The sequence below is a fragment of the Pygocentrus nattereri genome, chromosome 2, assembly GCF_015220715.1.
Source record: "Pygocentrus nattereri isolate fPygNat1 chromosome 2, fPygNat1.pri, whole genome shotgun sequence".
Classification (NCBI taxonomy): Eukaryota; Metazoa; Chordata; class Actinopteri; order Characiformes; family Serrasalmidae; genus Pygocentrus; species Pygocentrus nattereri.
The window spans coordinates 55,488,527-55,514,014 of NC_051212.1; the positions used below are offsets into that span (position 1 = coordinate 55,488,527).

The window sequence follows — 25,488 nt, forward strand, 5'->3', positions numbered from 1 at the left end:
AATAAGCGCAGGTAACGGAATCCGTCCGGCTCGTGATTCTAGATAAACGCCGTTTCCTCAGAGTCCGTCCGGCTCGTTATTCTAGATAAACGCCGTTTCCCCAAAATCCGTCCGGCTCGTTATTCTAGATAAACGCCGTTTCCCCAAAATCCGTCCGGCTCGTGATTCTAGATAAACGCCGTTTCCCCAAAATCCGTCCGGCTCGTTATTCTAGATAAACGCCGTTTCCCCAAAATCCGTCCGGCTCGTTATTCTAGATAAACGCCGTTTCCTCAGAGTCCGTCCGGCTCGTGATTCTAGATAAACGCCGTTTCCTCAGTCTGTCCGGCTCGTTATTCTAGATAAACGCCGTTTCCTCAGTCTGCCCGGCTCGTTATTCTAGATAAATGCGTTTCCCCAAAATCCGTCCGGCTCGTTATTCTAGATAAATGCGTTTCTTCAGAGTCCGTCCGGCGCTTTATTCTAGATAAACGCGGTTTCCTCAGAGTCCGTCCGGCTCGTTATTCTAGATAAACGCGTTTCCTCAGAGTCCGTCCGGCTCGTGATTCTAGATAAACGCCGTTTCCTCAGAGTCCGTCCGGCTCGTGATTCTAGATAAACGCCGTTTCCTCAGTCTGTCCGGCTCGTTATTCTAGATAAACGCCGTTTCCTCAGTCTGCCCGGCTCGTTATTCTAGATAAATGCGTTTCCCCAAAATCCGTCCGGCTCGTTATTCTAGATAAATGCGTTTCTTCAGAGTCCGTCCGGCGCTTTATTCTAGATAAACGCGGTTTCCTCAGAGTCCGTCCGGCTCGTTATTCTAGATAAATGCGTTTCTTCAGAGTCCGTCCGGCGCTTTATTCTAGATAAACGCAGTTTCCTCAGTCCGTCCGGCTCGTTATTCTAGATAAACAGTTCCCTGCTCGGCCGGTTCAGCCGGGTCCTATACTAAATTCCAGGCTGGTGCTGATGAGCAGGAGAGCCGGGGAGGCTGAGAGTTTCTTTACGGGGGAATCGATATGAAGGTGCAGCTCCACCAACTCAACACCAGGAGGCGCTGCTTCACTTCACAGAGACTATGGCCACAATATAATTTTTCTGCCACCTTAATATCAATTCTATGACTTTTTTCTCTAAATATCATAACTTCCAACTTTTTAGTGTTTTCAGATGTAGTGTTTGTCATGAAGAGAAGAAATAGCCATGAACCCACACCAGCGGGAGCTAACAAACACCTTTATAGTCACAACTTTCACAAACAAGTGTTTAAAAAAATAAAGAGTACTCAGAATGTTCTGCATGTTCCAGTAAAGGATCATTAAATCAGTTAAAGCTGAAAAGCGTGTAAGTTGAGTCATTTTTCACTGTTAATCTTATCAAACTGAGCTGACCGGCGCAGGAAAGCAAAAAAAACAGCGTTTTAATGTTAGTATATATTTAATAGATTAATAAATATTAGTATATATAATCGTGTAAACAGTGAACAGTCAGATGGATGCCTCGTCTTTTGCTTATTTTGGTCTGTTTTTCTTTCACTCGAAAGCAGAAAGTGACCCTTTCAGGATGAAATGTTTTGTTGGCCGATATTTTTGTGCAACCCTAATTAAGTGTGTTGCTGGTCACCTGGTCTGATGACCACTTGTCTGGTGCTCTGAGCGAGGCTGTGAGGAAGCCGGCCGGCCTCCTCCCACTCCTTCACCAGCTGAGACAGGAGGTCAAAGGGTGTCCACTCGCTGTCCTCTGTGTACTGACTCTGCAGACTGGGCTTGTAACAGGCTGTAGATGAAGGTGCACAGTGAAAGAGAAGAACAGGCCGAGGTGAGGAAGCGGAAACCACATCGGTCGAGTTCACAGCGCTGCGCAAAAACCGAGACTTTCATTTCCAGTTAAAACAGCAATTAAACCCATTTTACCTCAGCAGCTCACTCTACGGTCAGCTGTGAGGGTCAGTGAGTCTCTTCACCTTCATTCCAGCTTCCGATCTTCTCAGGAGCCTCACTTCCAGCTCCTCACAGAACCTGCAGACACGCCTCCAAAGCTCAGTCTGAGAAGCTGGTTGATGATCAAACCCATTCAGTGGTGCTGAGGTCTGGACTCTGGGGTGGTCAGTCCATCGTCCAGCTTCTTTGTTTGGTGTGTCCGTCTCCTTTTCTCAGTGAGGTTCTTCTTGATCAGCTACACGTCCTTTCAGACCCACAGCGCTGAGTGGTCTTCTCAAAGTGGAAGGATGGACAGAAACACCTGTGGATGTTTTCAGATCTGAAGCAGCTTGATCTTCTCCTCTCTCTCAGAGATCAAAGCTTTCAGTGCTGTTTATCTGACGGGGGCAGTTTTGGGGTCGACCAGCTCTTCCAGGTGGTTGTTAGGAGCCTCATTTTCTCTGGAGCTTTTAATCAGTTTTTGAAAACTCTGGAAATCTGTTTCATCACCTTTCTTCTTCCACATGCAGGTGGATTATCTCACATCTAATTTTATCAGCAATATATGGTTCTTCAGTAAAGAAAATGGTTCTATATTGAACCATGAACACTTAAAAGAACCCTTTACATGATTAATGGGTTGTTTGCATCATGAAAGAGTTCTTCAGATCAGTTCATCTGATGGAGGATGTGCATGAATGGGCTAGATAGTTCTATATAATTTTTTGAAAAGGGTTCCATGTAGCACCAAAAAGTGTTGTTCTTTTGTGACAAGCTTGACAAAGGTTCCATATAGCACCAAAAAGGGTTCTTCTATTATTACAAGCTTGACAACAGAAGAACACTTTTTGGTGCTATATAGAACCTTTTTGTAAAAGTTCTATAGAGAACCATCTACAGTACATTCTCCATGAATTTGAAGCACCATTTCGTGATGCAACCCTTTAAACATGCAAATAGTTATTTTGAGTGCTCATGGTTCTACATAGAACCATTTTCTTTACTGAAGAACCTTTGAAGAACCGTACTTTTTATAGTGTGCAGATAACGCACTCACCCACTCCTGTGATCAGGACCCAGGATCGTGGAGGTGAAGAAGAGGCCGCGATGGCTTGAGCTAGAGCCCTCGTGGTGTCCACTCGACTGGAGAACAGGTCTTTCTTATAACTGTCGTTCCACCTGAGAGGTTGAAGGAAGACGGTCAGGTTGAAGGAAGACGGTCAAAATTTCTCCTAATCAGGTCGAGTGATTTGGGTGTTGACTGACCATCTCAGTGGGTTCATGATGTTTTCCCCGGCCAGGTTCACTGCCCCCTCACACGGCGGGAGACCACCGGATTCAACATCAGCCTGCAGAGAAGAGACGGGAAAAAAATAACTGACCGCTACGTCCACTCAGAGTTTAGTCTTTACAAGACAACACCGTTGGACGCTGTTCTAGGGCTGGACGATATGACAGTGTTGATCGCTATGGTGGTAAATGACCTCACAGCAGGTCACAATATTATATAGAGGTACTTGTGGAACCGACTGCATGTTTGACCATGAAGAGGAAAATTAGTCCAGTTTATTCGGATTCAGTGCAAAATTTCACTGTATTTATTTTTCCATAGTATTTTTTTGAGAATTACAACACAAGACCCCCAACAGCTCCTCTCACAACAGCCGCTGTTCTCCCTGGGGTCCAGTAGACATACTATACATTACAAATAAGGATCGGGCAGTGGGCCCACAGGACCACTCCAAACATAAAAGAACAGCAGGATGAGGGTTGATATAAGATGAGAGACTTTTATTAAGATACAACATAAGATATACTACAGAATAAATAAATAAACAAGGCGTCTGTTAGCAGAAAAATATAGAAAATAAAAATAGAATTAAGAAACTGTACGAATGTCCAGTTTACACACGCAGTTGTATGGATTTTGCCCATTTCTGAGCAGGTAATGACTGGATATCGTGTGTTATTAAAATTCCTGAAATACCGTGACGTTACATTCTTTGCCGTATCTCCTGGCTTTCTCTTTAAAACAAACCCTAGTGTGACTGCGATTCGATCGTCTGCGCACTTAAGACGTCTAAACGGACCAATCGAGGGAGCCGTCGCCTCACCTGCTTTAACTTTGAAACCGCACAACTGATATGACCACACGCATCATTTGTATTATGCACTAAACAGTGGTGGTGATGGGAACCAGACGTCCCCCTCTAAAAGCTCCTCACAGTGGTGGTGATGGGAACCAGACGTCCCTCTAAAAGCTCCTCACAGAAAGTTCCTACATGAACTGGTTCTGAATTCACTGCCTGATGACTGAGACGCTGTTTTATGAGAGTTTAGAGAACTTCAACTCCATTCATGGTGGAGGGAGACATGCAGGGCGCTGTGCGGCAAAATAGTCCCCAAAGAAAACTCATTATTCCAGATTTTCCACTGTTTTCCACCATCAGCATTCCATATAAGCTCAGAAGACTCGTGTAGGTTCTCTGGTGGTTCTGGATGGTAAATAAAGTGTCTATATCTGTGTTGTTGTCATGACGACGTCTGGTTACCATCACCACCACTGTAAAGACGTCTGGACCGTTTCACGCCAAACCCTCTGAAGGAAACTGATCTTTAAACTAGGAAATCTCAAATTGGAGACTACTGCAGCGCTGCTATGAGAAGGCAGGGGGCATGTTTACAACAGATGTAGTGTCCTTACACTTTTCCTTTCGGCTGGTGTGTCCGTTTAACAGTGAGAAGCTATGGGCCGCTATGGCTGCAACCAAACCCCACACTGACGTACTGAATTCTATATTAAAAGGGTGCAGCACCAATAGAAACCCACTCATTAGTACCGTACATGGTTTTGGACAGAGCGTAGGTCTGGACGAAGACCGTGTGTAGTGCCTGGTAGAAGGTATAGCTGCATCATACCCATGTGATCCTGCCTGGACCAGGCTGTCTGGAGATGATGGTGACTTCATGACCTTTGCTCTTCAGCAGTCGAGTCAGTTCACGGCCCACAAACCCTGACCCTCCACCTGGCAAGGAGAAAATCAATGATGAAATCCTGATGTGAGCTGGTCATTTAAAGAGGACAATTTTCCATAAAATCTACATGATCAGACGGTTAAGATGTAAACAGAGCAGTTCAAAAGGGGTTCAGTGTGAAGCGCTCCGTTCTAGAGAAACTTACTGAGGCAGAACTGTTCACAGTGGTGGTGATAGGAACCAGACGTCCCACTATAAACTCCATTCATGGTGGAGGGAGACATGCAGGGTGTTGTGCGGCAAAATAGTCCCCAAAGAAAACTCATTATTCCAGATTTTCCACTGTTTTCCATCATCAACATTCCATATAAGCTCAGAAGACTTGTGTAGGTTCTCTGGTGGTTCTGGATGGTAAATAAAGTGTCTACATCTGTGTTGTAGTCATGGCGACGCCTGGTTCCCATCACACCACCACTGTAAAGACGTCTGAACCACTTCACACCAAACCCACTCTGGATTACTTTGTTTACACTCTCACACACTGAAATGTGCAGAAATTTTGAAAAAATGGTGAAATTCGCCTTTAAGGGGACACAATGTCAAGAAAAGTCACCCATCTAGCTACTCCTGCGCATGCGCGAAGCCTGAACTTACAAAACAGCCTATAAAAAATAAACATGACCTACAAAGCTGAAATCAACAGAGCTGCACCTGTTCGGCTGTAGAAATACAGGATCATGTGCTGCGCATGGTGCAATGAGATGCAGCAGGAACGAGTCAGCAGAAATGAAACCTCGAGTTAGTGACTTAAGAGACCAGCACAGCCGCGTTTTACGCACTCACGTGTCGTTTCATCGATTTACCTACCGATCAATACTCTCATTGTGTCCTCGGTCGCAGGCGAGTGCCCTTCCCTTGTTTGGTTATCCTCAGAAATTCAACCTCATTCACATATTTATAACAACACTGACCCTACAGCAGCTCCATAGGCTCGCCACGTGACCCACGTGGGCGGTGAAGAAGAAAAAATAAATGACATTTAAATTAATTTTGAAGCGTGTAAGGCCGGATTTGTTCACATTAAACGTTTCGCGTTGTTAATCATTAAATATTTCGCGTTTTAAACCGATTTTTAAAGGATTTGTAGTTCTTTTTTTCAAGAGTCAAATTTCCTCCGAACTACATTTCCGCGAGGGGAGCGCCGGGACGGTCTGATCAAATCAGAGGCCTCCGACTCATCCGGGTATTTGGTATTACAAGAGCCGAGTACGACAGCTACATTCGGCTAAATAATCAATGCAAAGCAGAAAATGCCCCCAAAATTCAGCTTTTGGTAGTAGGCAAAATAAACAACGCTACATTATGGATTATATTTTGCAGGCAGCGCCCTCCCTGACTGAAATCTATACCGCTGCCAAGCGAGAGCGCGCGGGCTCATGGGAAATGTAGTTTTTAGACGACAGTTGTACAACAACCCGCCGCAAATAAGCTAAAAATACGACGCAAAGAGGTTCTGAAAATGAAACATGTCGCACAGACAGTGTATAATCTGGGAAAGGAGGGAATCATAAATCAGTAGGAATTCCTTAAAAAGTGGGATTATGTGAGCGAATTGAACGACGCCACTGTACTAGTTGGGCAGACGCAGCCATGTTGGTAAGGGCTCGGTAGCTCGCTATCCAACTAAAACGGTGATATTCTGCTAATTAATCGATACAAACAGACACAGATGTGCTGAAAATCCACCTTTCGACAATATGAGACATAAACAACGCTGCAGGACTGCTGCTGTGTAGCAGCGCTCTGTCCCTAACCGAGTTATACACCGCTGTTTAGCCACAAGCTAACGACAGTTACGCGGAGGAGCAGGTGTTTATGGGAAGTGAAGTTTTTTTAGACGGGGATTGGACTACAAGATAGAAAACACGAGGTAAAATGATCCTGAAAAACGATCAAATCGCGAATACAGTTTCTAATCTGGAATTATAAATCGGTAAAAACTATTTTAAAACTGACTGATGGACCTAAAATGAACGAACCCCCTGTACCGTTGTGGCCGGCGCAGCAGCCATGTGGTGGGGGACTTTTATCAACCAGCTTTAATTCGTTGATTTTAAGATAAAGGGCTGTTTTTGGCTTGGATGCCACACGTGTTGCCGTTACACCTTTGCTTTGTTAGGGATTTCTAAGATAAGATATTATAGGTGAGAAAATAAATAACAAATGAATAATTCCGTTTATTTTATTACGTTCTGTCCTAATTGATCTGGCTGGGTGACAAAACTCATAAATCAGTTTACAGTAAAAGTAAAGCTTAGAACAAACCAGAATTTGGGGGATGTTTATTTTAAAATCCACGTCAATATTTAATATCATATTTAAAAAATAATAACTGATAGAGAAGATATGCATAGTAAGGTAATTTAAAGGTGAAGTGTCTTCGTTCAGCAATGTAATGGCACCAGAGTGGGTCGTTAAAGAGGAGGAGTGTGTTGATGATGATGACCCCCGCCCGAGCACGTGGGTGACAGAGTAGATAAAGCGCGTGCACAGGGGCTGCGGCTTTCTTTCAGCAGGAGGATGTGGGCTCGTGAGGACGCCGCGACACGACAGTAGGTTGCACGTGGGCGCGATTTAGCCCAATCCTCTTTTAATTGTGCGCTCGGTTTGCGGAGGCTTGTGTATTGCGCTTTATTGTGCGGGCGGGATGCTTTAGCGCTGATCATGTGAAGGGCTGGAAAGGGTTAATGTGGCTATCGGGCTACCTTGGCTTGTAAACCGTAGTGCCTTCCATCTGATGCTCGGCCTCCTTTTCTCTGACCATGCAGGAACATCAGAGGAGCTGCAGCCTCAGCCTGGAGGACCAGCGAGCTGGTAAGAACATGAACATCAATGTAGACTGTTTAGTAGTGAAGCAGCAGGTGCATCCGTCCAAACTGAGCTCTGTGTCCACGTGGGCCACACTTCTGCCTCTGTGCCTCCTCACACCGCAGAAATCCACAGATCTGCCTTTATTTAGAGGCTCTAGTTCAATGCTGTTTAAAGGAGAATCCCAGAATTCCCTCATACTAAAGTGTTTTATTGAGCGTTTTGGTGTGAGACGGTTCAGACGTCTTTACAGTGGTGGTGATGGGAACCAGGCGTCGCCATGACTACAACACAGATATAGACACTTTATTTACCGTCCAGAACCTCCAGAGAACCTACACGAGTCTTCTGAGGTCATATGGAATGCTGATGATGGAAAACAGTGGAAAATCTGGAATAATGAGTTTTCTTTGGGGGCTATTTTGCCGCACGGCGCCCTGCATGTCTCCCTCCACCATGAATGGAGTTTATAGGGGGACGTCTGGTTCCTATCACCACCACTGTGCATGTAGAATGTTTTTGGAAAGGGTTCTGTGTAGCACCCGGAAAGGTTATATTGTCTGAAAGCTTCATCGTAGCAGTAGAAGGAACTTTCAAGGTGCTATATAGAACCATCTGATCTGTTGATCCACGTCTAATCATGCAGAGGGGTTTTGAGTTGCAAAGCCAGAGGTGTTCCCAGTTAAAGGTTCCAGCTTGGGCTTAATCTGGTTCTGGGGGAACCAACCCGTTTACATTGTGGGTGCTGATTCAGCCCCTGGGGTTATTAAGCTCTGGGGTTTTGCTGTGGATCTTCACCCCTATAAGACCTGTAGTAGCCCTGAAAAAGCCTGTAGTGCTGTGTAATGATCTCAGTGTAGTGCATGTAGTCTAATCCCGTTAAATTCCAGTCCTAGTGTGGGTTTAATTGAAGGCTCTTCCAGGAATCCTGTAGTTCCTCTGTAGCTCTTTCTCAGAAGGCCTTCGTGTTTGGGCGTTTCTGCTGTGTTATCCTGAGATGATGATTCGTGCAGTCCGTGTTTCACCTGAGTCTGATGATTACGCCCTCACTGCACTGATCAGGGCTGTGTGTGGGTGGTACTGGGTCGTATGGCAGGCGGTCACTTCAACCGGTCTTCTCTTTTATTGTCTTTCAGAGCCGCCGCTGCGGTCGACTGTCTAAAGGTGAGTCTCGCTGTCAATCATTTCCTCTTCCCTGAAAGGACGGCTTGCTGAGCAGTCCCATGTCTGTGCGTGTTCCACCTGAAAAACTAGATTTATTTACGACGCAGATCTTTACTGGCTTGTCTACTAATCCTTCTGTTTTGTTGACAGGAGACCACCTGGGACCACTCTGGGGTGTGAACTGAAGAGTTTTGTGACACTTTTTTCTTCAGTGCCTTACAGGTGGGCAGTTTGACCATCGCATCATTGCATTAAAGATTTAATTGTGCTTAATTCTGTTATGATGTAAAACCAAGCGGTTTGGTGTGAAACATCCAGACGTCTTTACAGTGGTGGTGATGGGAACCAGGCGTCGCCATGACTACAACACAGATATAGACACTTTATTTACCATCCAGAACCTCCAGAGAACCTACACGAGTCTTCTGAGCTTATATGGAATGTTGATGATGGAAAACAGTGGAAAATCTGGAATAATGAGTTTTCTTTGGGGACTATTTTGCCGCACAGCGCCCTGCATGTCTCCCTCCACCATGAATGGAGTTGAAGTTCTCTAAACTCTCATAAAACAGCGTCTCAGTCATCAGGCAGTGAATTCAGAACCAGTTCATGTAGGAACTTTCTGGAGGAGCTTTTAGAGGGACGTCTGGTTCCCATCACCACCACTGTGAGCAGCTCTGACTCGAACTTTATCTAGAACAGAGCGTTTCACACCAAACCACTGAGAACCTTTTCTTTATGTAGTATTTAAGCTCTGCTGCATCAATAAAGATCTTGAATCCGTTGTGATGAGTCCTTGTCTGTTGGTGCTCGGGTCCGATTCTGTGAGGCCAGTTTAATCTGCTGGGGTGCAGTGATTTGGGATGCACTGGGATGTGTTGGTGTCCGTTATGGTGCATTAACATCACATCCCTGTTTTAATACACCACTTTCCTTCAGTGCTGCTTCCGTATTACTGTTATAGCACTTTCCCTTTAAAGGGAAACTCCACCAATTTTTGTAAAGTTCTGCGTGAATCTTTTTCGGGTGGTGGTTTCTATAGAGCGGCGTGTTTTGCCCTGGGTGGTAAACCACGGTGCGGGTCAGCGCTACCTTAATGAAGTCCTGGGTGCAGGTTGAGGAATTTTGGCGACTGCTTATAATTTCAGAATCAGAACTTTATAGGTCCTGGAGGGGAAATCAGTTTTTACAGTTGCAACCATTATTCTTTATAACATACATTAAAAATAAAAATTGTCCGTGTAAGTTTGGGTGACTGTTCCTCTGGTGTTAATGTTGGTCTCTCTGGTTCTAAACCAACGTTGTGAACATGTCTTGGCTCATTAAAAGCAAATGAAACTATGTAAATTTGACTTTTTGCCAGACTGCTCCTTCAAAACCGTCAAACGGGAAATGAGCAAGTAACTCAGGATGAGTCCTGCTGGGTACGGCACATGCAGAGGCCTTCTGGAGCGCAAGTCTGCATGTTTTTAAATCTAGACCCTTTGAGGAGATCTGCTCTTTAGATGGGGATTTTCTGCCTTTTTCCTCTCAATATAAAAGCACAGCTCAGCGTCAATGTTCCACCTTTCAGCAGTAACTGGTTCAAGCCCAGTGCTTTCCTGAGGAGGAGGTTACGAGACCACGCAGTTGAGTTCACGTCAAGGGGAGCTCAGATTCTCAATTATCTAGTCAGGGATCCAGAGGGTTTGGTGTGAAACGGTTCAGACGTCTTTACAGTGGTGGTGATGGGAACCAGGCGTCGCCATGACAACAAGACAGATATAGACATTTTATTTAACATCCAGAACCACCAGAGAACCTACACGAGTCTTCTGAGCTTATATGGAATGCTGATGATGGAAAATCTGGAATAATGAGTTTTCTTTGGGGACTATTTTGCCGCACAGCGCTCTGCATGTCTCCCTCCACCATGAATGGAGTTGAAGTTCTCTAAACTCTCATAAAACAGCGTCTCAGTCATCAGGCAGTGAATTCAGAACCAGTTCATGTAGGAACTTTCTGTAGGAGCTTTTAGAGGGACGTCTGGTTCCCATCACCACCACTGGGAACGGCTCTGACTCAGTTTATCTAGAACAGAGCGTTTCACACCAAACCGCTCAGAACCGCTGTGAATGATGAATGCAGATTTTTTTTTGTGAAGTTCCCCTTTGAACAGCCGCCACCATCCATGTTCCAGTCTTAAGTATGAAGTTCAAATTCTTTATTCAATGAGCGTCTGAAGTGTCCCACATAGGAAAACCAATATTTCAAATGTTGATCAAATATACTTTTGCAATGTATGAAAATGGCCGAGATGTTATATATTTAAAGCATTTTTATTAATTATCTGTGTTCATTGTGTGTAATACAGGTTAGATGTTCCTAAATCTACTGGCGTGTTTGGAATTTATTTCAGACATATAAAAATACGAGTCCGTATATTTTTTCCGTAAGGTGTGGTTTTTAATGCCCCCAAAATGAGTTCAGCTCATGCTTTTTGTTTTTATTATCGCCGTTGGAAATTACAGCCATGCCCTCACAGAAGATGAGCTGCTCATGAAGCTCTGCTCATCACCTTCACACCCAGTTTGACTCATCAATTCTTGTTAACGTGCCAAGAGCCGCCGTGTTCAAACAGGCTCATTTGAAGCGATAAAGTCTATAAGTCTCTTTATTAAAACCTCTGATACGAGTGCTTGGACACAGAATGCCAGCTGGGGCCCGAAAACCTGGAGGCCAAGGATGCTGTAGACTGTGCTTAACAAGAACACGCCACCTCATATCTCAGTTATGACGATTTTGCTCTTAACTCTGTAAAACCAGCCCGAGGCAGGTCTTCATGGATGTTTCTCAATACAGAGAACAATAGACTTCAGGTTTCGGGAGAAGTTCTAGACTTTGCAGGCAAGAATTCACAAGAAAAACAGGTGGAGAACGTATCGGAGAAGAGCTTCAGAGAAGCCTGGCTGATTTCACCACATTGGGATTAAATAAGTCACTTGTTTTCTTGTACTGAGCTGTAGTTGTGTTTATGGTTGATATATGAAAATTATCCCAGTTCGCGGAATTTGTCTGGCTCACATTCTTGGCCCGGTATATGGCTTGGTCCTCAGCCCAGATCCAACCCACACATTGTAAGGTGAGTAGAACTGATGGATGTGGCCCAAATCTGGCCCAACTGCACTGTGGGTTCACAACATTCACGCTAGAATTGGCCTATAAATAAAGACACAAGGTGAAACCGTATGAAGCTGTACCAGCATCTGGCCCCACTTTGGCCTGCATGCCTAACATCTGCCTGACGTTCAACCAACACTCGCACAGGAAAAGCAGAATCGGCGCAAAACTCTCTACTAGGATGTTTAGTAGTCGACATATGAATATCGCCGAGTGGGAGCTACGACCACGTTTACATGCAGGCTGATAATTGGATATTGAAACCATTTCTGTTGGACTTATGGGTCATTCATTGTTGACCTGCAACAGAAGGAAAGTTTTGTTTGTATTAATCAACATGCCCCCATGACAGAACGTGTGAAAATGGTTGAAAAGGTCTAAATAAGAATAAATAAAACAATGATTGAATGTCTATCCACAGAAAAAGGGTTGAAAATGGAAGATTTTTTTAATGAAAAACAAGTGAATTATTAAAAGTAAGCTGTGATCTGCAACGGCTGAAAAATGTACAATAAAATTGTACAATTGTAAAAATGTAAATTGATCAAATTGATATTAAATGAGCTAAAGATAATGTTTATAGCATGGTTAAGCATGCATCGGGTCACTTTGACCCAGCAACATTATTGCTGTTCCTAACAGCCGAACATAACAGGAGAGTTAAATAGAATAATATCCGTGTAAACGCCTGAATCCGATTACGTTCCCTATCGGAAAGTTTAAGTTCTGCATGTGCGTCGCGTCACAGTGAGAGTTTATACCGTTCAACACGGCGGAGCAGAAACTGGTCTGCAGAGGAGACGAAGTTCATGCTCTGATCTTTAAAAGACGGCGGTGGGACGGACGTCCAGCTTATGCGTCTCAGAGCACGACGTCTTCCTCTCGGCCTTCTTTAATAAGGACGTGTGAAGGACGTTTTCCTGAGTCTGACGTCATTTTAAAGCAGTTAAAAACACAATCACTGCTCACTGCTGCTCATCTCACTCTGACTGGACTCACGTGACAATGGTTGTCATGGTAACGTCTACACTAATTACACTGATTACTTGTAGTGAGCACATAAACTGAGATTTTCATCAGATTGTTGAGTAGAGTGAGAATAAACACCTCAGTGTGGATCTGAAATCGGAATGTGTTCAATCCGATTGGAAAAAATCTCAGCAAGGCTTATTATTCACTAACTACAGGGACTTCGTTTCAAACTGGCTGAGCAATTCTTAGGCTGTTGGATTATGTATTAAAACCTTGGGTCTGTCTGTGGGCCCTGGCTGTTTAAGGGGGTTGTAGTAGACTTACTTTCATATGACATCATTTCAATGCACTTGTTTGTAGCATATATACAGCACTATTCACATTTGGCTGCTAAACCACTCCGTAACTCTTAAATCTTAAATCAGTTCCTCCAGGTGAAAAGTTGGTATTTGTTCCTTTTCATAACCGAATGTTTTAAAACAGAGCAGTAGAGTAAAAGCCTGGAGGCGAGGCGAGGCGGGGTGTGTGGAGTCAGTCCAGCTTAGAACACATCATCTCAGTGGCTTATGGTTCAGTTATGTTCCCTGACTAAAGGTATTGAGATGGAGCATTGAGGGTCCCACCACAGTGACCAGAGGGGAACTGACCCAGAGACTGTTTAGTACCTTTATTTTTGAGAGTGCAGTGTTGTTAACCTCAGGGCAGTGATTCATTTTTCTCATAGAGAAAGTTCCTATAGGATCCTAACGTATATAACGTTAGGCTATATTTCGGTGAGCTCCCAACAATGTGGATTTTATTTTCCCTTTGTTTGCTGCCTTGGTCCTGCAGTTGATTTTGGATGTTCCAGTGACCCCAACGCTGTCCCTGCACTGTTCTTTATGTTTTGGTTACTGTAGTTTGTAGTTTCTGAGTTTTTCAGCCCCAGAGCCAATCGCTCTGGACCGCCACGCTCAGACTTCCTGCCATTAGAGTCCAAAGCTGTGCCCTCAAAGAGCCGAGCCATAAAGGCCAGGCCGTCGGCTTTGATGTAGGAACGTCCAGCGAACGTGTAGAGCACAGGGTTAGCACTGCTGCTGATGAAGGCCAAGGCGGAGGTCACCGGACGGCTGGACTGCCAGATTTTATCCAGCCTGCATGGAATGTGAGAAAAGAATAGAGATTAGTTGTTGGCCTTACCAGAGCCCAACCCCTCCGCGCTGAACTAAAGAGCACCTGTTCTGCTCATTTTCAGTGTTCATGGTGTTATTCTTACTGTACTAGAACAGATTTACAGCTTCGATGTTTCAAAAACACATTATTTTCTGTAGACTGTACGTCACTTTTCACCCTCTGTCTGAATCGCTCTGTTAGAGCTCCTGTGTCTTTAAGCCCCGCCTCCCGATGTGACCAGTGTGCTCTGATCGGTCAGCTTGCCCACTCTGTTTTGGCTGATCAACTGCCAGAGCAGTTCTCCTCCCCATGTTCCGCCCCTGTCCTGCAGTCTGCAGACAGACCCTTCTCTCCTGAGCAGCTGTAACTCTGGTTCTGGTTCTCCAGCGGCGTCGGTTCTGCCTGATCAGTTTGATCCAGAGTGGATCCTAAAAGTCCGGTCATCGTCTCTCCACACGCTACAGCACTGACCACACTCTTCCTCCTCCAATAGCCGCATTGCACTGTGTGAGGGGGTGTCGAGCTCGCCGGACAGCACTGCTGTAGGCTGAATAGGTGGGGCTAAACTGCTGTAGGCTGAATGGGTGGGGCTAAACTGCTTTAGGCTGAGTAGGCAGGGCTAAACTGCTGTAGGTTGAATGGGTGGGGCTAAACTGCTGTAGGCTGAGTAGGCGGGGCTAAACTGCTGTAGGTTGAATGGGTGGGGCTAAACTGCTGTAGGCTGAGTAGGCGGGGCTAAACTGCTGTAGGCTGAATGGGTGGGGCTAAACTGCTGTAGGCTGAGTGGGCGGGGCTAAACACTGTCTAATATTTTATTCTTGTACTGTTTTATGGTAGGAATCATATTTCTATAGATTATAGATTATAGAAAGCCATTACTTACAACTTCTTGAGCTGAGATTGCTGCGGTGCACACGCAGCCACCACCTAACAAAGACAAACAGAGAGACGTTATTTTCTTTAAAACTGGGGGGTTTAATTCTGTAAAAGGTTTACGGTGTAATTGAAACACATTTAGACCGTTTCCTTTGATTTGTGTGGGCGAAGCTCCTCACCTGTATAACGTTAATAACATGGTAGGGCAGCCAGAACACAGCGAAGGTGACCACGATGGCGAGGATCAGTTTCTCTCTGCGGACTCTCCTCCTGAACCTGGTCTGTCTGAGGCGTCGGAGGATACAGATGTAGCTGCTCAGAATTATTCCATACGGAAGCAGGAAGCTGATGACCGTCTCTGTGGTAAAGTGGAACACCACCTGCTCAAAACAGTAAACACAGTCCAAAGCTGATGATCTGAAATAATACATTTTTCTTTGGTGGACTATTTTGCCTCACAGCGCCCTGCATGTATCCCTCCAATAATGTAATCAGAGGGATCCAGAGGGTTTGGTGTGAACTAGTTCAGACGTCTTTACAGTGGTGGTGATGGGAACCAGGCGTCGCCATGACTACAACACAGATATAGACACTTTATTTACCATTCAGAACCACCAGAGAACCTACACGAGTCTTCTGAGCTTATATGGAATGCTGATGATGGAAAATAGTGGAAAATCTGGAATAATGAGTTTTCTTTGGGGACTATTTTGCTGCACAGCGCCCTGCATGTCTCCCTCCACCATGAATGGAGTTGAAGTTCTCTAAACTCTCATAAAACAGCGTCTCAGTCATCAGGCAGTGAATTCAGAACCAGTTCATGTAGGAACTTTCTGTAGGAGCTTTTAGAGGGACGTCTGGTTCCCATCACCACCACTGTGAGGAGCTTTTAGAGGGATGTCTGGTTCCCATCACCACCACTGGGAGCAGCTCTGACTGCGCAGAACCGCTCTGTTTACAACTTAAACCTTTAATTATATAGAAAATGCTGAGATTATATATAAAGTAGTTGTATTTTTCTTTCAAAAAGAATAGGAACTATAAGAATTCCGTACATATCTGGGAGCCGTATGGTTGTGTTCACAGATCAAGCGCTGTTTATTGATCCTTTGTTCATTCCTGAAGATTAAAGCCGGCAGAGCCAGAATGAAGACCAGCAGCCACATTGCCGCAAGGACGGCCAGGACAATCCTCCGGCGGGTGAGGGAGTGGATGTGGTGGGGCCACCGCACGGCCACCAACCTGTTCAGGCTCATCAGCATGATCAGCATGATGGAGGCGTACATGTTGGTGTTGCAGAGGTAGAAGAGCAGCTTGCACATCACTTGGCCGAACACCCATGACTGCTGGGCCAGGTAGACCAAGAAGAACACGGTGAGGCACATGATGGTGCCGTCAGCGCAGGCCAGGTTCAGGATCAGCAGGGTGGTGACGGAGCGCTTATGGGCGCGGGCCAGGATGCTCCAGATGATGAAGAGGTTTCCCGGGACGCCCAGGAGGAAGACCATGACCAGGATGAAGGTGCCGATGATGAAGGAGATGCTCTGGAGGCTTTCAGAGTTGTCAGGGATGGTGGCATTTCCTGACATTGTTGGGAAGGCCTGCGAAGAGAAAGACACAGAAAAAACAGAAATGATCAAATCAAGATTAAGATTAGGATTAAGTGACCCTTATTAGTCCCACAATGGGGAAATCTCACCTACGCATTTAACTCATCCGTGCAGTGACACACCACACACACACACACACACACACTAGGGGGCAGTGTGCCCAGAGCGGTGGGCTATCTGCAGCATCCAGGGAGCAGTTGGGGGTTTAGTTGTCTTACTCAAGGACATCTCGGTCACGTACTGTTGGCTCTGGGTATCGAACACGGCCTACAGACAGCTACAGACAGCTCTACAGCTACAGACAGCTCTACAACTACAGACAGCTACAGACAGCTCTACAGCTACAGACAGCTACAGACAGCTCTACAGCTACAGACAGCTCTACAACTACAGACAGCTACAGACAGCTCTACAGCTACAGACAGCTCTACAACTACAGACAGCTACAGACAGCTCTACAGCTACAGACAGCTCTACAGCTACAGACAGCTACAGACAGCTCTACAGCTACAGACAGCTACAGACAGCTCTACAGCTACAGACAGCTACAGACAGCTCTACAGCTACAGACAGCTCTACAGCTACAGACAGCTACAGACAGCTCTACAGCTACAGACAGCTACAGACAGCTCTACAGCTACAGACAGCTCTAAGGCTACAGACAGCCTCAGACAGGTCTACAGCTACAGACAGCTCTACAGCTACAGACAGCTACAGACAGCTCTACAGCTACAGACAGCTCTACAGCTACAGACAGCTACAGACAGGTCTACAGCTACAGACAGCTCTACAGCTACAGACAGCTACAGACAGCTCTACAGCTACAGACAGCTACAGACAGCTCTACAGCTACAGGCAGCTCTACAGCTACAGACAGCTACAGACAGCTCTACAGCTACAGACAGCTACAGACAGCTCTAAGGCTACAGACAGCCTCAGACAGGTCTACAGCTACAGACAGCTCTACAGCTACAGACAGCTCTACAGCTACAGACAGCTACAGACAGCTCTACAGCTACAGACAGCTCTACAGCTACAGCCAGCTACAGACAGCTCTACAGCTACAGGCAGCTCTACAGCTACAGACAGCTACAGACAGCTCTACAGCTACAGACAGCTACAGACAGCTCTACAGCTACAGACAGCTCTACAGCTACAGACAGCTACAGACAGGTCTACAGCTACAGGCAGCTCTACAGCTACAGACAGCTACAGACAGCTCTACAGCTACAGACAGCTACAGACAGCTCTACAGCTACAGCCAGCTCTACAGCTACAGACAGCTACAGACAGGTCTACAGCTACAGACAGCTACAGACAGCTCTACAGCTACAGACAGCTACAGACAGCTCTACAGCTACAGACAGCTCTACAGCTACAGACAGCTACAGACAGCTATGTACACAGAACTGTACATAGTGGTGGTGATGGGAACCACACGTCCCTCTAAAAGCTCCTCACAGTGGTGGTGATGGGAACCAGACGTCCCTCTAAAAGCTCCTACAGAAAGTTCCTACATGAACTGGTTCTGAATTCACTGCCTGATGACTGAGACGCTGTTTTATGAGAGTTTAGAGAACTTCAACTCCATTCATGGTGGAGGGAGACATGCAGGGGGCTGTGCAGCAAAATAGTCCCCAAAGAAAACTCATTATTCCAGATTTTCCACTGTTTTCCATCATCAACATTCCATATAAGCTCAGAAGACTCGTGTAGGTTCTCTGGAGGTTCTGGATGGTAAATAAAGTGTCTATATCTGTGTTGTAGTCATGGCGACGCCTGGTTCCCATCACCACCACTGTAAAGACGTCTGAACCACTTCACACCAAACCCTCTGAACCTCTGATTACACCTCACACACTGAGTTATGAAATACTGGTGGAATTCTTCTTTAACGGTGTGTATTTTAGTGGAAGTGTGTATGAGATACAAAAGCAAAATCTCATATATCTCATATCGCAGTATACAAGTGACTGAGTTTATGAGGAACCTGTATTAGACTAGGTTTCCTGGCCATCTGCCTCCATTACTGAGACAAAACAGTATTTTATACGGGACAAAAACAGACACCTTCATTTTATTTGGGAAAAGGAAAAGAGAAAAGGCTGTAAAACTCTGGTCCTGTTATATCTCTCTATATACTTTAATACACAGATGCATATGAAACAGTCCTGTTTACAGCTCATGTTTCCCTTCACAGCAGTCTTTCTTCATCCTGCTCATGCTGACCCACAGCACTGCTGACCCAACTGTGCAGATCATCTGCTGATTATCGATCCCTTCCTGGTCTGGACCAAGCAATACCGTGCAGTGCTGTGGGTCTCCATGAGCAGGATTAAGAAACACTGCCTTAACCATCTGGGGTTCACAAACTCGCCCGTCCATCAGATTCTCTGTCTCATTATCTGTGTCTTTATCTTTGTGATGATCCAGCTCAGAAATCCAGCTCAAACCCTTCCTGAATCCGTAGAGCCGCTCTTTCCATTCCATCTCATCCCGAGATCATACGAGACTCACATCCGGAGTTATGAGCCTATGAAGAGGGGCTGGGATTCACGTCATCTGCCTCTCACTGCGTGGAGCTGCTGGATCCATGTGTCCGTCTACATTCTGAGTGAAACTGACCGACGGACACTCAGGAGATCACTAAGGACTGACCTTCAAGCCGGAAACCCTTCATTCTTCATTCAGTCCACATCGGAGACTCGTGTGAAACGGCGTCAGAGAGTTTCCAGCAGCTGAAGCAGTGATGAAGATAACAGAGCGTTTAGATATGAAACATATGAGGATCGTGTTCTGTGAAGAACCTTTAGAGGAGGATTTAGGTAGAGATGGACAGATCCAGACGTAATAATTTAAGACCACTGAGGGGTAATGAATGTGTGTTCTTCATGCCGTATAAAGTTCTGCAGGTTGTGACAGAAATGCTGAGATATTTGTTCTCTAATGCTCTCTTAACATGCTGTTCTCTAGAGATACAGCATGTTAGAACATGTCAGGTAGAACACATTTTTGGGGGGGTTACTCATATCCTCTGATGTAACGGAGCATATCTGCCCATCCTTGAACACACACAGTGAGCCTGATTGATTCCTGACCCCAAGCAAGATTATTAAAGCGATACTTCAGTTACAGCTTAAATGTAGCCACGTTTTGCCCTGGAGCTCTGAGGCCAATGTAGCCTTCAAGCAGGAATATCCTGATCCGGGAGTGTCGGCTGTTTCCGATCTGTGTTTTTGTCAGTAATACAGAAGTACAGGTACAGGTACAGAAGGCAATGTGTAACACTGTTGTTTTCCGATTTATATTCTTCGTCTTCTTCGTCTTGTTCTTATTTTTCTGCTGGATTTCTCTTCACTTTCTCCACTAGTTTTCATGATATTGACACCATTCCGACTCTGGAATGTTGAGTCAGATCGGGAATGGTGTCCTTGCACACAGCTTTTTGATCAGATGTACTGTGTTGTACAATTATCAATTCCTAATAACAATTTTCCCCCCGTAGGACACAAATGGGAAAAATGTGTGTGCAAAAGTTTGTGCACTCCACTTACTGAATGATAATACACTAGAAACACACAAATGTCTGTATGGGATTCCATAGTAACTGCCTAGCAACCACCTGGGATACCACAGCAACCACTTATGAACACATTTTCACGTTTAGTTTCTTGGTCAGTCTTTCTTTTTGCGTAAATTAAAACCTCTAGTTACGCTTTGCGTCATGTAAAAACTTCACGATGAAGAAATCAACAGAAATGGTCTATGATAACCTGGATAAAAATCTTGTTCCATTGACTTCAATTACAAGTTAATAATGTTTTTCCTCCTCCTGAAAAGTTTCTGTTTTGGAGATACATGATGTATTCTGACAGCGCTGTACTGTATTATGGAGATATCGCATTCATTTATTCAAAGGCTTTTAATTTCAGCTATTTTACAACGTATCCAGCAGCGCTTTGGGTCCAACTGCACAACAACAAACTAGAAAACTTTCACCTAACACCTAATTTCATTTCCAAATGTACAACCTGCTTCCAACTAGGACTCCTGAAAAGCCACCAACCAAATACGCCTGACTCGACTTTATTAACATGCTGGATGATGCCGCTTTAGAAAACTCAAATATAGAGTTGAATGAACTTGTCAAAGCATATGGTGTCTTTGTTATAACAGGTGTGTGGGAAAACCTTACATAGAAAGTTCTAAAATCAAGTGCTAAATGTGCTGAAGTGGAACCTGCCACACTCTCACTATCCAAACGGGAACATCCGACAAGCCAGCTGCCCTCCATGTATAGAAGAGGAGAGGAGATACGCAACAAAATACTGACCACAGTAAACTAAACCTGATCTGTATTACTGACTGATATGATATTGTTAATGAATACAAATTCATAAGTGACAGCTTTAGCTTGGAAAGTAAAAGTAAAGAAGACCTAAACCGGATTCAGAGGCCCAAGACCTTGTTTCGGATCTGTGATGTAGGTTTGCTTTCCCTGCTGAAAAAAAGCAGCGCAGTACAGCAAACATTTCATGCTGGTCTATGCTGGTTTAATGATGGTCTAGTTAAGCTGGTCACCCCAGCACGGTCATGCTGGTTGACCAGCATACCAGCACCAAAACACAACACATCACTGCTGTCGGAACTTTGTGTCTCAAGAATGGTAACTTTACAGGAGAAACAAAAAACCTAGTTTACTTTTAATGGAAGTCAATGGAACCAGAATTTTTTCCAGGTCATTTTGGGCTGTCTATTTTGGTCCATTCGTCATGAAATTTACACACAATGTAAAGGACAACAACTTTTTTCAAATGATGTCAAAAACTGAAAAACAGCTGGTTTTGCTGGTGACAAACCGTGCTGGACGTTCTACTGCAGGTTTATAAAATAGTCACATAGCTGTTGTAAAACACTCATTCCTGTAAAACAAGCATTCCTAGGACCGCCTCACATCATCTGAAATCTGCATTAATGCGCTAACCCACTAAAACCCTGCTAGAAGCATGGCTGATCATTTGGAATGCTGGTGTGCAGGGTGACCAGCTAAACCAGCACCAGGCCAGCTTGACCAGCTTAGAACATATGAATATGTATGTAATTTGTCCATTTTATCAGTTCCACTTACCACTTCAGCAGTACTACTGTGTTGAGTGTGCTGTTTCCTCACTTTGCTCTCTTTCGTTTCTCTCTGCCGTCTGACCAGCATGCTCAATCAGCCAACACTGGGCTGACGAGAAAAGGCTAGAGCCAACGGTGCAGGACACGCTGCACACTTTAGTGGCTGAAAAAACTAAAGGGGCAAACTTCAGACGCCAGACATGTTTTGGTTGTTTAGGGGGGGTTGCAAAAAAATCAGATTTTTCGCCAAACTATCATGCAGGTGAGTGATCAGGGATGCACACAGAGAATGTGAGGATCAGGAGATGTTGATAAATCCAAGATAACCTGGAGCCCAGTGAGAAAAAAAACTCACTCCAGGAGAACAACATGCAATTTGCCAGTATTGAAAAAACGTGACTTGAAAAGTCCTTCATGACAAATGGGACAACAGATTTTTTGTAATTATGGTTGCCTTAACGAATATTAAGAACACTTTCCCTCTTATACAATGTCTGAAGTTATGAAGAATTGACATGGAAGGGATAGTTTTTAGGATTGACGTGGAAGGGTTAGTTTGGAGGTTTGATGTGGAAGGGATAGTTTGGAGGATTGACGTGGAATGATTACTTTGGAGGATTGACGTGGAAGGGTTAGTTTGGAGGTTTGATGTGGAAGGATTAGTTTGGAGGATTGATGTGGAAGGGTTAGTTTGGAGGTTTGATGTGGAAGGGATAGTTTGGAGGATTGACGTGGAATGATTACTTTGGAGGATTGACGTGGAAGGGTTAGTTTGGAGGTTTGATGTGGAAGGATTAGTTTGGAGGTTTGATGTGGAAGGATTAGTTTGGAGGATTGACGTGGAAGGGTTATTTTGGAGGTTTAACGTGGAAGGGTTAGTCTGAAGGATTGATATGGAAGGGTTAGTTTGGAGAATTGATGTGGAAGGATTTGTTTGGAGGATTGATATAGAAGGGTTAGTCTGAAGGATTGATGTGGAAGGGTTAGTTTGGAGAATTGATGTGGAAGGATTAGTTTGGAGGATTGATATAGAAGGGTTAGTCTGAAGGATTGATGTGGACGTGTTAGTCTGAAGTACTGATGTGGAAGGGTTACTTTGGAGGATTGATGTAGAAGGGTTAGTCCGGAGAAAGGGTTAGTTTAGAGGATTTATGTGGGAGTGTCAGTCTTAAGGATTGATGTGGGAGCGTCAGTCTTAAGGTTGATGTGGAAGTGTTAGTCTGAAGGATTGATGTGGAAGGGTTAGTTTGGAGAATTGATGTGGAAGGATTAGTTTGGAGGATTGATATAGAAGGGTTAGTCTGAAGGATTGATGTGGACGTGTTAGTCTGAAGTACTGATGTGGAAGGGTTACTTTGGAGGATTGATGTAGAAGGGTTAGTCCGGAGAAAGGGTTAGTTTAGAGGATTTATGTGGGAGTGTCAGTCTTAAGGATTGATGTGGGAGCGTCAGTCTTAAGGTTGATGTGGAAGTGTTAGTCTTAAGGATTGATGTGGGAGTGTTAGTCTTAAGGATGGATGTGGAAGTGTTAGTCTTAAGGATGGATGTGGAAGGGTTAATCTGAAGGATTGATGTGGAAGGGTTTTTGGAGGTTTGATGTGGAAGTGTTAGTCTGAAGGATGGATGTGGAAGGGTTAATCTGAAGGATTGATGTGGAAGTGTTAGTCTTAAGGATTGATGTGGAAGGGTTAATCTGAAGGACTAATGTGGAAGGGTTAGTTTGGAGGTTTGATGTGGAAGTGTTAGTCTGAAGGATGGATGTGGAAGGGTTAATCTGAAGGATTGATGTGGAAGGATTAATCTGAAGGATTGATGTGGAAGTGTTAGTCTTAAGGATTGATGTGGAAGGGTTAATCTGAAGGACTGATGTGGAAGGGTTTGTTTGGAGGTTTGATGTGGAAGTGTTAGTCCTAAGGATGGATGTGGAAGGGTACATTTGTAGAATTGATGTGGACGAGTTAGTCTGGAGAAAGGGTTAGAGTAGTGACGTAGGAGGATTAGTTCGGAGGTTTGATGCGGAAGGATTGTTTTGAAGAATTGATGTGGAAGCATAGGAGCAGTAGAAATGAGGAATGGACAGAGAAATGAACAGTTACTCACCGGTGTGATCCAGATGTCCAGATGACCTTCTGAAGGAAATGTGAAGGAATTTAAAACAGGTAAACTCAAAAGGCCACAGCCAGACAGTGTAGGATCTTTTTCTCTTCCTCTGTCTTTGCACACTCGGTCTTCTGTTTCTCCTTCTATCAGTATCTCCCAACTGTGGCTTTGCCTAAGAGATCAGTGTATCCTAGTAAATCAGGTTGCCACTCTCTTTCTCTCTCTCCCCTATAAATAAACCTGTGTTCTCTCTGTCAGTCTGTTCTCTTCCCCTGGGTTTCAGCATAGTGCATGTCCAACTTTGCCCACTTCTTATAAAGGGAAAACCGTCACTTTACACAGGCTGTGACTTGCCGAGAGAGAGAGAGAGAGAGAGAGAGAGAGAGAGAGAGAGGGAGTGAAACGCGTCAGTGTTTTTTTCTCCTCCTCCACTCCTCCTCCTGCCCTCAACTTTTCTCTAACAATGGTCTCCAGACCTCTCCATGTTTATTCTTTATATTTATATTACATTTTTCCTTTGGATATTGGGGAAAATAAGGAAAAGACGCCAATATCTTTTTTTTGAAAAAAGGTGAATTGATCTTTTCATACTCCACCCACAAATGTGCAGTCTTTTAGCCAGGGGTGGAAAATGCTTGGGAAATTGACCATTTGCAAAATTATGATTGACACTCCTCTGAGCCAATCACAATCACCCCTACTTCCTTCATCAAGCCAAAGAAAAACTCAGCAGAACTCCTGAAAACAACCCTGCAGCAAGAACGTCAGCGGCAGCAAATTAATATATATATTAATATTAGCAAATATACTGAGTAATAAATGATCAAAAGGTGTTATTGAGGAATGTATAATGCCTGACTTAAAATACCTACCAATACCTACATTTAGAGCCGGTTATTCATTCAGTCTAATGAGAAACTGTAGAACGGACTCGGTTTATATCACAATACCTACATTTAGAGCCGGTTATTCATTCAGTCTAATGAGAAACTGTAGAACAGACTCGGTTTATATCACAATACCTACATTTAGAGCCGGTTATTCATTCAGCCTAACGAGAAACTGTAGAACGGACTCGGTTTATATCACAATACCTACATTTAGAGTCGGTTATTCATTCAGCCTAATGAGAAACTGTAGAACGGACTCGGTTTATATCACAATACCTACATTTAGAGTCGGTTATTCATTCAGTCTAATGAGAAACTGTAGAACGGACTCGGTTTATATCACAATACCTACATTTAGAGTCGGTTATTCATTCAGTCTAATGAGAAACTGTAGAACGGACTCGGTTTATATCACAATACCTACATTTAGAGTCGGTTATTCATTCAGTCTAATGAGAAACTGTAGAACGGACTCGGTTTATATCACAATACCTACATTTAGAGTCGGTTATTCATTCAGTCTAATGAGAAACTGTAGAACGGACTCGGTTTATATCACAATACCTACATTTAGAGTCGGTTATTCATTCAGTCTAATGAGAAACTGTAGAACGGACTCGGTTTATATCAAAATACCTACATTTAGAGCCGGTTATTCATTCAGTCTAATGAGAAACTGTAGAACAGACTCGGTTTATATCA

The 25,488-nt window shown here is 44.4% G+C and overlaps 2 protein-coding genes and 1 long non-coding RNA gene across 5 annotated transcripts in view; 1 reads left to right on the forward strand and 2 right to left on the reverse strand.

Annotated features, from left to right (window-relative positions):
* The window catches only part of sdr39u1 (short chain dehydrogenase/reductase family 39U, member 1), an 8,181-nt gene extending 1,750 nt beyond the window's left edge, over positions 1 to 6,431 (reverse strand). The window contains exons 1-5 of one of the 3 annotated variants that reach the window (XM_017687855.2): positions 5,742 to 6,234; positions 4,818 to 4,924; positions 3,165 to 3,247; positions 2,956 to 3,077; positions 1,603 to 1,755 (exon numbers count right to left, since the gene is read on the reverse strand). In XM_017687855.2, coding sequence (XP_017543344.1) covers positions 1,603 to 1,755; positions 2,956 to 3,077; positions 3,165 to 3,247; positions 4,818 to 4,924; positions 5,742 to 5,757 — 481 coding nt within the window. In that variant the 5' untranslated portion in view covers positions 5,758 to 6,234. Of the gene's footprint in view, positions 1 to 1,602; positions 1,756 to 2,955; positions 3,078 to 3,164; positions 3,248 to 4,743; positions 4,925 to 5,741 lie in introns of those variants that run through there. The other 2 variants (XM_017687857.2, XM_017687856.2) reach the window with 2 other exon arrangements.
* A 924-nt stretch (positions 6,432 to 7,355) lies between these two features.
* Positions 7,356 to 9,319, forward strand: LOC108414929. The gene is made up of 4 exons (XR_001856941.2): positions 7,356 to 7,486; positions 7,703 to 7,748; positions 8,879 to 8,906; positions 9,057 to 9,319. It is a non-coding gene; the product is annotated as an uncharacterized LOC108414929 (long non-coding RNA).
* A 4,370-nt stretch (positions 9,320 to 13,689) lies between these two features.
* ltb4r2b (leukotriene B4 receptor 2b) lies at positions 13,690 to 24,233 on the reverse strand. Its single transcript, XM_037546463.1, has 5 exons — positions 23,897 to 24,233; positions 16,121 to 16,666; positions 15,245 to 15,445; positions 15,073 to 15,116; positions 13,690 to 14,170 (listed from the first exon to the last, which is right to left on the reverse strand). Exons 2-5 carry the CDS (start codon positions 16,652 to 16,654, stop codon positions 13,834 to 13,836), a joined length of 1,116 nt encoding a protein of 371 aa, XP_037402360.1. The 5' UTR covers positions 16,655 to 16,666; positions 23,897 to 24,233; the 3' UTR covers positions 13,690 to 13,833.
* Between the last annotated feature and the right edge of the window lie 1,255 nt (positions 24,234 to 25,488).

Excerpts from the sequence above, each read along its gene's own strand:
- ltb4r2b (XM_037546463.1), bottom strand. The coding sequence starts at position 16,654 with ATGTCAGGAAATGCCACCATCCCTGACAACTCTGAAAGCCTCCAGAGC. Across the intron at positions 15,446-16,120 it reads ACCATACGGCTCCCAGATAT|GTGGTGTTCCACTTTACCAC; the intron begins GTACGGAATTCT and ends TGTTTTGAGCAG. Across the intron at positions 15,117-15,244 it reads ATGTTATTAACGTTATACAG|GTGGTGGCTGCGTGTGCACC; the intron begins GTGAGGAGCTTC and ends TGTCTTTGTTAG.